At 43.2% G+C, this 12,900-nt stretch overlaps 1 protein-coding gene across 2 annotated transcripts in view; it reads left to right on the top strand.

Moving 5' to 3' along the window:
- LOC133561009 (ankyrin repeat and BTB/POZ domain-containing protein 3-A-like) overlaps window positions 1-12,900 on the top strand; it is a 242,327-nt gene that overhangs the window by 127,514 nt on the left and 101,913 nt on the right. For both annotated transcript variants that reach the window (XM_061914127.1, XM_061914129.1), the window contains exon 2: window positions 9,930-10,091. In XM_061914127.1, the coding sequence (XP_061770111.1) occupies window positions 9,930-10,091 (162 nt within the window). The remainder of the gene's footprint in view (window positions 1-9,929; window positions 10,092-12,900) is intronic.

Below are 12,900 nucleotides of genomic sequence, written 5' to 3' on the forward strand. Positions count from 1 at the left end.
CCTCTCCCCAGCCACTTCGTCCAGTTCCTCCCGGGGGGATCCCGAGGCGTTCCCAGACCAGCCGGGAGACATAGTCTTCCCAACGTGTCCTGGGTCTTCCCCGTGGCCGCCTCCTTCAGGAGGCGTTCGGGTGGCATCCTGACCAGAAGCCCGAACCACCTCATCTGGCTCCTCTCTATGGGGATGAGCAGCGGCTTTACTCTGAGTTCCTCCCGGATGGCAGAGCTTCTCACCCTATCTCTAAGGGAGAGACCCGCAGCCTGGCGAAGGAAACTAATTTCAGCCGCTTGTACCCGTGATCTTGTCCTTTCGGTCATAACCCAAAGCTCATGACCATATGTGAGGATGGGAACGTAGATTGACCAGTAAATTGAGAGCTTTGCCTTCCGGCTCAGCTCCTTCTTCACCACAACGGATCGATACAACGTCCGCATTACTGAAGACGCCGCACCGATCCGCCTGTCGACCTCACAATCCACTCTTCCCTAACTCGTGTACAAGACTCCGAGGTACTTGAACTCCTCTGGGGCAGGTCTTGGATCAAAATAGATAACCCCTTCCCGTCTCCTCCCATCGTACACAGTGGAATTTTCCAAGTCTTTGGCTTGGTGCAACAAAGACAGCCTCTTGTCTGTTCACTGGGAACTCAGCGAACGGGAAGTTTTTTTAATGTTTGCTGAGGGGAGGTGACTGCAACATACACCAGGGGTCGGTATAGTTCTAAGTATTTATTATATATAGGGACTATATATAATAAGCAAACAATAATAATAAAACTAACCAAGGAAATGGAGCGTGAAAAATCCAAGAGTGTGTATGGTGCAAGACTAGGTGTGTAGATTAGTTGTTGAATGTAACCGTAAATGTTGAACAACAGCGAAGGAACACGGAAGTCCATGGGGCAAGCAGATGATCCAAGGCGAGCGAGAGGCGTCGAGAGAAACGTGTCCAAGCGGAAGATTGAGAATCCAATAGGATAGTCCAGGAGGCAAGGGGAACAGCAGGGGATCACAGGAAAACACGGAAGGCCCTGCGGGATGACAACAGAAACATCAGACACAACAGAAACACGAAAGTCACAGGGGAAGAGCGAGTTCGCGGGACGGAAGCCAGATACAGGATGCTTACAAAGGTACAGAAGACTATACTCCGGCCCGGCATGGCAGGTTGTGCGGGCTTAAAGGCCTACTGAAAGCCACTACTACCGACCACGCAGTCTGATAGTTTATATATCAATGATGAAATATTAACATTTCAACACATGCCAATACGGCCGGTTTAGTTTACTAAATTGCATTTTTAAATTTCGCGTGGAAGTATCCTGCTAAAATGTCGCGGTATGATAACACGTGCGCGTGACGTCACGCATTGTAGAGGACATTTTGTTCCAGCACCGTTCACAGCTATAAGTTATCTGTTTTCATCGTATAATTCCACAGTATTATGGACTCTGTGTTGCTGAATCTTTTGCAATTTGTTCAATGAATAATAGAGACGTCAAAGAAAAAAGCTGTATTGCGGTGTTTCATTGTTTACATTCCTGAAAGATGACGGTGAAGCTTTACTATGGAACAGAGCGGTCAAGCGAACATGGTTCCCTACCACATGTCAATCGGCAGGTTTCGGTGAGAAAATGTTGGTAATAAGTCGGCTTTTGCCGTAGACATGAGTGGAGAGTTTGTGTCGTACTTCCTGCCCCTGTCAAAGAGGCAGCTGCGGACTCTCTTGTCCCCTCCAACCAGCCTCCCCCGACCGTCGGATATTTCTACCGTGGAGGAGGGAGAAAAAAAAATCTCAGCCCGGCCGCCTTCGCCTCGTCGAGAAACGTGGCTTCCCTCTGAGACACTGGCGGTCACCACACCCGTGGCCACACCCCTCCGACTTTCAGGTTGTACAGGTACGACCATATAATCTCACTAAAACACAAGTAACACAATAAGCAGATAAGGGATTTTCCAGAATTATCCTAGTAAATTTGTCTAATAACATCTGAATCGCTCTGCCGTGTAGTTTTTTTATTTTATTTTATTTTTTCTAGTCCTTCACTCTCACTTTCCTCATCCACAAATCTTTCATCCTCGCTCAAATTAATGGGGGAATCGCCGCTTTCTCGGTCCGAATCGCTCTCGCTGCTGGTGGCCATGATTGTAAACAATGTGAGGATATGAGATGGTCCACAACCCGTGACGTCACACGCACATCGTCTGCTACTTCCGGTACAGGCTAGGCTTTTTTATTAACGACCAAAAGTTGCAAACGTTATCTTCGATGTTCTCTACTAAATCCTTTCAGCAAAAATATGGCAATATCGCAAAATGATCACGTATGACACATAGAATGGACCTGGTATCCCCGTTTAAATAAGAAAAACTCATTTCAGTAGGCCTTTAAGAAGGCAACTCGTCCATCCCAGGCAGGTGCGCTGATTGCGGATCTCCTGCAGCCGTGCGGAGGCAGGCCCGCCGTGGAGAGGAAACGCCCATGGGCGTGGCCTACGGTGCTCTCACCAATGAATGAATAGCACCCTGTCAGCAGTACTGTTGCGAAAATCGCGTTGATATTTAATTGTTCTGCTCTGGATGTAAACATTTTATTTAGGAACTGAAATTTGTTGGGTCAAGCGTTAGGTATTTGTTTTCAAGAAAATAAAAGCGTGATTATGTGCCTTCGCCATGATGAAGACGAGCGTGTCCGTGGATCGGCGAGGCGCTCTGGCAATCTTTTATTGTGTTTGTGCTTCTCCTGCGCTCAAAGCCCGCCGAGCCAATCATGGAGCAATCGCCTGTTGCCATGGCGACTACCTGTTAATATTCCAGGAGAGTTTCCTCCGCGGGGAGGGCGGGTGCAGATGCCCGCCGTCCTCCTGGAGAGAGAAATCGATTTCTGCATGGGGAGGGGGGGTTTGCGCGTTAGATGCCGGCGCACCTGCACGCCATCAAGACGGTGGTTCAGCGTGACATAAGTGACCTTGGCTTGTCCGCGCACGCGGATTATCGCCGCTCAGGATGTTAGTAAGCCCTCCTCCTTTGTCAGAGCAGTTCCAGAAGTGGTTCTGTCTCTTCCCGCGGTCCCACGTGACAAAATGCCCACCCCGAGCCCGCCACCGCTACGAGTGGCGTTCCCGGGAGATTGTCTGGCCGTCCAATCCAATCTCCTGAAAGCCGTCAAGGCCTCAAGGCCTCCATTCTCCTCGGACAGAAAGAGCTATTTTTTTTAATTTTTTTCTCCTTTCCTTAAAAGACAGAAATGTCAGGGAGGAAAAAGTTAGCAGGTGAAAGTTCACAGTGATTTTAAGGACGCTTTTCATACCTTCGGTGGTAATTCGGTTTCAGCATAAAAAACTCATGTCAGTGTCACAGTTATTTGGTGTCGAACTCCAAGATGCAGAGAAGGAGGCAGGCAATGAATGGGAAAACCTGATTTAATCAAAACTACACAAGAACAAACAAAAAGCATGCACGTGGCCGTAATAACAAACTAAGAGAGCTAGCACTGGGAGCTAGAAAAACAAAAATGAACTTTAGCATGGAAGCTAGAGGATAACAAACAGAAAAACTGGAAATAGCTCATGGCTAACAAAAACATCTTAACGCTACGACGACCAAGACAAGATGTAGCACGACAGGTAATAGCTGAAATTATCCCAGACACGACAGGTAGCAAAGACACAAGAGTGACATGAGGCAACGACAATACAAGTCCGAATGACAATACAATACAATGATCCAGCAACTGACACAAGACAAAGCAGGTACAGATAGGAGCAGGCTGATTGGCAACGGGTGTGGCCAGGTGCCAATCAGCCGCAGCTGAGGAGGAACACAGCACTCAGGGAACAAGACAGGAAGCTGACAAAATAAGAGCAGTAGACAGGAACTAAAGACAGGAGATACTAAACAGAGGAAACAGACAAATGCAGAGGAAAACACTAAAACATAGACAAACTGTCAGGGGCAAGCCTGACAGTCAGGGTTTTAGTAGGATTCAATCTCGGCGGTTTTCTTGAGTGCTGCTGCAAAATTTTCGGATAAAATAAGAGCAACATCAATTGGAGCACATGTAATAGTCCAATGACAGCTTTAGAGCTCGTGTTTCCGGAGTGTCACTGAGCTACGTGACTTTAGCCAATATGGTACTGAGTGGCTGTCCTCAGTCGTTTTGTAAAATTTGTGTTCTACCGCATTTTTCCTTTAAAATCCTTTCATTTTTTCAAAAGTCGACAGTGCACCTTATAACCCGGTGCGCCCAATGTACGGAATCATTTTAGTTGTGCTTACCGACCTCGAAGCTTTCTTATTTGGTACATGTTGAAATGACAAGTGTGACCAGTAGATGGCAGTCACACATAAGAGATACATGTAGACCGCAATATGACTAAAGTAAACAACACCATTTTATATGTTCCATCGAAAATATAGAACATTACACACACCGCTCAAAAATCGATCAACATTTTTTAGTAGTGTGGTAGAAATGTCGGGGATTTAACCCGGGGCCTCATCATGTTCGTGACGCCAATTTTATGTGGTCGAAAGGTCTGAATCTTAAACAGGAACAACAGAGAGTTTGTTACAACAGTTTTTTTTACTCATAATCATATAGCACAAAGTTGGATTGAATCGATATGAATTACAAACAGTATCTCATGAGACGAAAGATGGTGAACCCTCCTGAAAGGAATTAATAAGAGCACACATCAGGCTTGGTCTTCCCTTCTTATTTATACGCTCCATGATGGCCTGATTTTTATCATAACAACTTATGTAACTGTCCAATGTTCAGGGTGACTTGACCTCTTATGTCGTGTCACCGCCCCCCCAACTTCGTTAGGGTGACTTGACCCCTCATGTCGTGTCCCTCCCAATGCATTTAATTTTTGAGGTAACCTTAGGACAGAAATTTTCCACTACAGTAGGACTTTGGAAAGCTATGAAGCCGCACTTCTTGATGGATTGTACCGTGCTTCAACATAGGATTATTATTATATTGTGTGTATAAGATAAGACATATTATCTGGCTTTTTGTTTCGCAATTTTATGCAAAAGCAACTTTTCTTACCTTCTGGTACCTGCTGATCTGTATTTGGGATCTGCATAATTTGTGAATTTTTGGGGTCGCCTGGGGTTCTGGAGCCTATCTCAGCTGCATAATCATTAAATATAAAAGTATGTTTTCCTTTACAAGGTTATTAAATTATATTTATTTATTCATTACATCTAATAATATGTAATTTTAATATTAAATTAATACTAAATATCAGAATCCGATTCTGATATTTAATCAGAATCTGATTCTGATATTTAATATACATTTAGTACATTTAATTACATTTAATCCTTAAATATAGAAGTATTTTTCTTTTAAAATATTGTTATATTAATTTATTCATTATATTTAATATATATATATATATATATATATATATATATATATATATATATATATATATATATATATATATATACTTTATACTAGCTCCACCAGACTAAAGGACGCAAACATTTATGTTATTTACACAGAAATATTTTGTAAATGTTTATTTACATACCTTATTTTTTTCCAAACAGTGCCTGTAACACAGCAGTAAAACGGCTGATCAAACAAAACAAAAGTCATCGCCATGGACCCGCTAGCTGCGGAATCTATCGCACCAATCAGCTAAACAGACTCAGTCACTCCACGGTGACGTTTTGTTGAATTTACTGAGGAATTTGTGAAACAGAAACAATACAAGAAAAATGTCATCGTACATTAATAATACTAACACAGTCGTAAATGAGTTGGTGTGGTTTACATCCTGGTGTGCTCTATAGCCCCAAAAATAGGGTAACAAAATATGATTCTGGTATATACCTGCTAAATTTGCACCAAAAAAAAAACTATCATGCTAATATTCGAATGTTCGTTAAAAAATTAGCTACGTGTTATGGTTTAACAGAGGAAGTGACGACAACCGGACACCAGATGGCAGTAATGTTCATAAATGTATTATATATATAGTCAATGTATATATAATAATAACAAACAATACTACTGAAATATATAACGTAATGTGACAAAATCCAAAAGTGTATGCGTGAGACTATGTGTGTAGATTAGCTGAAGTGTGTGTTACCAAAGTGTTGACGAAAGCAAAGAAACGAGGAAGTCTATGGGGCCGGCAGGGTCAGGGGCGAGAGAGAGGCGTCAGAGTACAGGGGCGAGCGAGGAGTCGAGGTACGAGGGAGGCAGTCGAAATCCAGGTCAGCGGAAGGAAAACACTGCTGAAACACGAGAGAAGACAAAGGACACATCGAGCCACGGAGAGGAAACAAAAATAGAGCATAAAGCTTCACTCACTAGTCTTTTAAGCAGCTCGCCCTCATCAATTCCAGGTGTGTGGAAAGGCAATTGTCTGCAGGCTTGTAGCTGCGTGGGCGTGCTGCTCTCAGCGCTTGTCATGAGGCACTGATGAGGACGCATTGGAATGCGCCCTGACCGTGACACTACGGGTCGCGGTTGGGAGTGGGATGGACCTGTAGTCACGACAGTGTGACGTGTTGCGCTCTAAAAGCCGTGTGATTGCATCAGTCGCTGTCCACTTTGATTAGGAACGTCATCGTCTTGAGCACAAAACTGCACAGAGGACATTTGAACGTGTTTAAAAACTGTTACGGCTTCCAATGAGTTGGTGTCAAAATATCCTTGGGAGGAAGTGAGGTCACAAATCCCCCCCTTCATGTTCATGACAACCCCGGCAAAAAATATATTCCTTTAGCGGGTGCGAGGGTGCGATAAGACACAGTGGGAGGTGTGTGTGTGTGTGTGTGTGTGTTTTATGAATAATTCACCCCCCCCCCCAAAAAAAAAGACCACAAGAAGAAAATAGTTTGCCCGACAACTGTGAATCCGTTTTGGTACGACGACAGGAACTTTCCAGGAGACGTTTGGAGGAATTCCCGTTTCCTCACAGGCTTTTTTTGGGACGGGCTCTGCTTCAAATGTTTACGCCACAGTTTGCTGAGCAAGACACGATAGAGGAATAGTTGCTTATGTACTCGCTTGCATGCTATAGGGGATTAAATACAGTCACGCTGATAACAAACATCCAGTATGGCCTCCAAACTGGATGAATATTAATGTTGTCACGTTGAGAGGTAACTAATCCTCCGGTTGCCATGGTTACTGCTCTGTACACTTAAAACTCTTACAATACTGGGGTTCTAAATGTGTAGGTGTGTACTACCCCATCAGTCCATTTTCTACGGCGTATTCCCTTTGGGGTGGCGGGAGGCGCTGGAGCCTATCTCAGCTACAATCAGGCGGAAGGCGGGGTACACATTTAAATTATTTAAAAAAAAATAAAGGCTTGACATATCTCACTTTGCAGGTAATGACTTTATCTCATGTCAGGCTCAAACACCGATGACATTTATTAAACAGACAAGAAGCAAGGAATTAAACCGAGACAGAATTCAATTTAGCTCATTGAGGAGAAACGTCTGGTCTGTACTCTTCAGTCAATCCAATCCACTTTTTTTGTACGGCACATTTAAACAAGATAAATGTTTCCAAAGTGCTGCACAACAACATTAAAAAACATTTGATTGATTGATTGATTGATTGATTGATTGATTGATTGATTGATTGTTTGATTGAAACTTGTATCAGTAGATTGCACAGTACAGTACCTATTCCGTACAATTGACCACTAAATGTAACACCCGAATAAGTTTATCAACTTGTTTGAGTCGGGGTCCACGTTAATCAATTCATGGTAAATTCAAATATTATCCTTAGCTACACCAGTGACTGAATAAAAAAATAAAACCAATATGAAAAACAATATAAAAATAAATATGATTAAAAACGATTTTAAAGGGTAAAACCAATTAAAACAATAAATAGAAATCATCCATATTTTTCCACTTATCAGAGGTCGGGTCGCGGGGGCAGCAGCCTAAGCAGGGAAGCCCAGACTTCCCTCTCCCCAGCCACTTCGTCCAGCTCCATAGTCTTCCCAATGTGTCTTGGGTCTTCCCCGTTGCGTCCTAACATCCTAAACACCTCCCTCGGGAGGCGTTCGGGTGGCATCCTAACCAAGTTCCCGAACCACCTTATATGTCTCCTCTCCATATGGAGGAGCAGTGGCTTTACTTTGAGGTCCTCCCGGAAGGCAGAGCTTCTCACCCTATCTCCAAGGGAGAGACTCGCCACCCGGCGGAGGAAACTCATTTCGGCCGCTTGTACCCGTGATCTTGTCCTTTCCGTCATAACCCAAAGCTCATGACCATAGGTGAGGATGGGAACGTAGATCGACCGGTAAATTGAGAGCTTTGCCTTCCGGCTCAGCTCCTTCTTCACCACAACGGATCGATACAGCGTCCACTTGTTTTTTTTTTTTACTTTGTAGCACTTTGAGATTCTAACAAATGTAAAGTGCGTTTCTAATGTAATTAATTATTATTATTATTATTATAAGTTTTGATTTAAAAACACAAACACAGCAAACAAAATGTAAAATGCACAGCATACAATTTAAATGATAATAAAAAGGAAGTCTAAGTCTAAAATGTCTGGATGACTCGTCTTTCTGGCGTCACTTTCTCCCCGAACTCAGTTTGTAAACGATCAATGAGACCATACAAAGCTAAGTTTGTCCGAGGAGACGAACCTTAAAGCAGTGGTTCTCAAATGGGGGAACGCGTACCCCTGGGGGTAATTGAAAGTAAGCCAAGGGGTACGTGAGATTTTTTTAAAAGATTCTAAAAATAACAACAATTCAAAAATTCTTTATAAATATATTTATTGAATAATACTTCAACAAAATATGAATGTAAGTTCATAAACTGTGCTAAGAAATGCAACAATGCAATATTCATTGTTGACTGCTCGATTTTTAGTGGACATGTTCCATAAATATTGATGTTAAAAATGTCTTTTTTTGTGAGGAAATGTTTAGAATGAAGTTGATGAATCCAGATGGATCTCTATTACAATCCCCAAAGAGGGCACTTTAAGTTGATGATTACTTCTATGTGTAGAAATCTTTATTTAGAATTGAATCACCAGTGCCGCCATAGAAATGCCCCCCTCTACCTCAAAGAACTACTCACACCCCAAATCCTCCACATGACACCTACACTCCAAACAGACTAACCTCCTCCAACCTCCATGGACAAAGCTACGAACTACGGAAGACAGGGCTTTCTGCTCTGCTGCTCCCAGTCTGTGGAACGCTCTCCCTGACCACCTGAGGGCACCTCAGACTGTGAATGCTTTTAAAAAAGGCTTAGAAACCCTTCTTTTAAAAAAAAAAAAAAGCCTTTTTATAGATGTATGAACTAGTTCTAGCTATTAGGCTGTTCTAGTTTCTATATTTTATTTATGTTTAATATATTTTTATTATTATTATTATTATTTTTTTTCTAAATGTATTTATTTTAATACACAGTAGCACTTTGACGTTTGCTCAATGTAAAGTGCTTTTTACAAACAAAATATACTATTATTGTTTATTTTTCAACAAGTTTTTAGTTAATTTTTTATCTTTTTTTCCAAATAGTTCAAAAAAGACCACTACAAATGAGCAATATTTTGCACTGTTATACAATTGATTAAATCAGAAACTGATGACAAAGGGCTGTATTTTACTTTATCTCTTTTTGTTAAGCAACAATGCTTTGCTCTGTTTAGGGGGTACTTGAATTAAAAAAATGTTCACAGGGGGTACATCACTTATAAAAGGTTGAGAACCACTGCCTTAAAAGATAGTTTAGTGTGGCCGAAATGGAGTTTAGGCTAAATATTTCTTCGTTTAAGCGGTTAAACGACTTAGTGTGACGGGGCCACAGCCGACTGGAAGGTGCCGGAACTCACAGAGAGAAAAGTGCTGACTGTGCCGGAAGTGTGTTGTTGACATGTTTGTTGTTGTCGTCCCCCCCTTGCAGGTGTGCTCAGTCTCCCCGACAGTCTCAACCTGCACCTCGACCAGCAGCGCTCGGACCGAGGCAGCGGCGGCGATGGCGAAGGTCACGCCTACACGCAGGCGGAACTACGCACCGTGGAGCAGTCGCTGCTCGCCACCAGGGTGGGCAGCATCGCCGAGCTGAGTGAGTGTCACATGACCCCCGCCATTAGTGTCACATGACCCCGTTATGAGTGTCACATGACCCTGCCATGAGTGTCACATGACCCCTGCCATGAGTGTCACATGACCCTTGGCATGAGTGTCACATGACCCCCGCCATGAGTGTCACATGACCCTGCCATGAGTGTCACATGACCCCCGCCATGAGTGTCACATGACCCCCGCCATGAGTGTCACATGACCCCCGCCATGAGTGTCACATGACCCCTGCCATGAGTGTCACATGACCCTTGGCATGAGTGTCACATGACCCCCGCCATGAGTGTCACATGACCCTGCCATGAGTGTCACATGACCCCCGCCATGAGTGTCACATGACCCTGCCATGAGTGTCACATGACCCCCGCCATGAGTGTCACATGACCCCTCCCATGAGTGTCACATGACCCTGCCATGAGTGTCACATGACCCCTGCGATTAATGTCACATGATCCCCACCATGAGTGTCACATGACCCTGCCACGAGTGTCACATGACCTCCACCATGAGTGTCACATGACCTCCACCATGAGTGTCACATGACCCTGCCATGAGTGTCACATGACCATGAGTGTCACATGACGCCTGCCATGAGTGTCACATGACCCCCGCCATGAGTGTCACATGACCCTGCCATGAGTGTCACATGACCCCCGCCATGAGTGTCACATGACCCCTGCCATTAGTGTCACATGACCCCCGCCATGAGTGTCACATGACCTCTGCCATGAGTGTCAGATGACCCTGCCATGAGTGTCACATGACCCCTGCCATTAATGTCACATGACCCCCACCATGAGTGTAACATGACCCTGCCATGAGTGTCACATGACCCCTGCCATGAGTGTCACATGACCCTTGGCATGAGTGTCACATGACCCCTGCCATGAGTGTCACATGACCCCCGCCATGAGTGTCACATGACCCCCACCATGAGTGTCACATGACCCCCGCCATGAGTGTCACATGACCCCCGCCATGAGTGTCACATGACCCCCGCCATGAGTGTCACATGACCCCTGTCATGAGTGTCACATGACCCCCGCCATGAGTGTCACATGACCTTGCCATGAGTGTCACATGACCCCTGTTATTAGTGTCACATGACCCCTGCCATGAGTGTCACATGACCCCGCCATTAGTGTCACATGGCCCCGCCATGAGTGTCACATAACCCCACCATTAGTGTCACATGACCCTGCCATGAGTGTCACATGACCCCGTTATGAGTGTCATATGACACCGTCATGAGTGTCACATGACCCCCGCCATCAGTGTCACATGACCCCATCATGAGTGTCACATGACCCCGTTATGAGTGTCACATAACCTCCGCCATTAGTGTCACATGACCCATGCCATGACTGTCACGTAACCCCATCATGGAACCAGGAAATTAACTAATTGGTTGTAGAATATGTTGTAGTACTAGCATACGGAATATGTTGTAGTACTAAAATATGGGATAGGTTGTAGTACTAGTATACAGAATAAGTTGTAGTACTAGTGTACAGAATATGTTGCAGTACTAGCATACAGATTGAGTTGCAGTACTAGTGTACTGAATATGTTGTACTACTAGCGTACAGGACATATTGTAGTATTAGCATACGGAATATGTTGTAGTACTAGTATACAGATATGTTTTAGTAAAGCACATGGAATATGTTGTAGTACTAGTATACAGAATATGTTCTAGTACAAGCACACGGAATATGTTGTAGTACTAGCATGTGGAATATGTTGTAGTACTAGCACACGGAATATGTTGTACTAGTATACGGAATATGTTGTAGTACTAAAATATGGGATAGGTTGTAGTACTAGTATACAGAATAAGTTGTAGTACTAGTGTACAGAATATGTTGCAGTACTAGCATACAGATTGAGTTGCAGTACTAGTGTACTGAATATGTTGTACTACTAGCGTACAGGACATATTGTAGTATTAGCATACGGAATATGTTGTAGTACTAGTATACAGATATGTTTTAGTAAAGCACATGGAATATGTTGTAGTACTAGTATACAGAATATGTTCTAGTACAAGCACACGGAATATGTTGTAGTACTAGCATGTGGAATATGTTGTAGTACTAGCACACGGAATATGTTGTACTAGTATACGGAATATGTTGTAGTACTAGCGTACAGAATATGTTGTAGTACTAGTGTACGGAATATGTTGTGGTACTGGAATATAGAATATGTTGTAGTACAAGCACACGGAATATGTTGTAGTACTAGCATGCGGAATATGTTGTAGTACTAGCATACGGAATATGTTGTAGTACTAAAATATGGAATAGGTTGTAGTACTAGTATACAGAATAAGTTGTAGTACTAGTGTATAGAATATGTTGCAGTACTTGCATACAGATTGAGTTGCAGTACTAGTGTACTGAATATGTTGTACTACTAGTGCACAGGACATGTTGTAGTATTAGCATACGGAATATGTTGTAGTACTAGTATACAGATATGTTTTAGTAAAGCACATGGAATATGTTGTAGTACTAGTATACAGAATATGTTCTAGTACAAACACACGGAATATGTTGTAGTACTAGCATGTGGAATATGTTGTAGTACTAGCACACGGAATGTGTTGTACTAGTATACGGAATATGTTGTAGTACTAGCGTACAGAATATGTTGTAGTACTAGTGTACGGAATATGTTGTGGTACTGGAATACAGAATATGTTATAGTACAAGCACACGGAATATGTTGTAGTACTAGCATGCGGAATATGTTGTAGTACTAGCATACGGAATATGTTGTAGTACTAA

The sequence above is a fragment of the Nerophis ophidion genome, linkage group LG10 (genome assembly GCF_033978795.1).
Source record: "Nerophis ophidion isolate RoL-2023_Sa linkage group LG10, RoL_Noph_v1.0, whole genome shotgun sequence".
Taxonomy (NCBI): domain Eukaryota; kingdom Metazoa; phylum Chordata; class Actinopteri; order Syngnathiformes; family Syngnathidae; genus Nerophis; species Nerophis ophidion.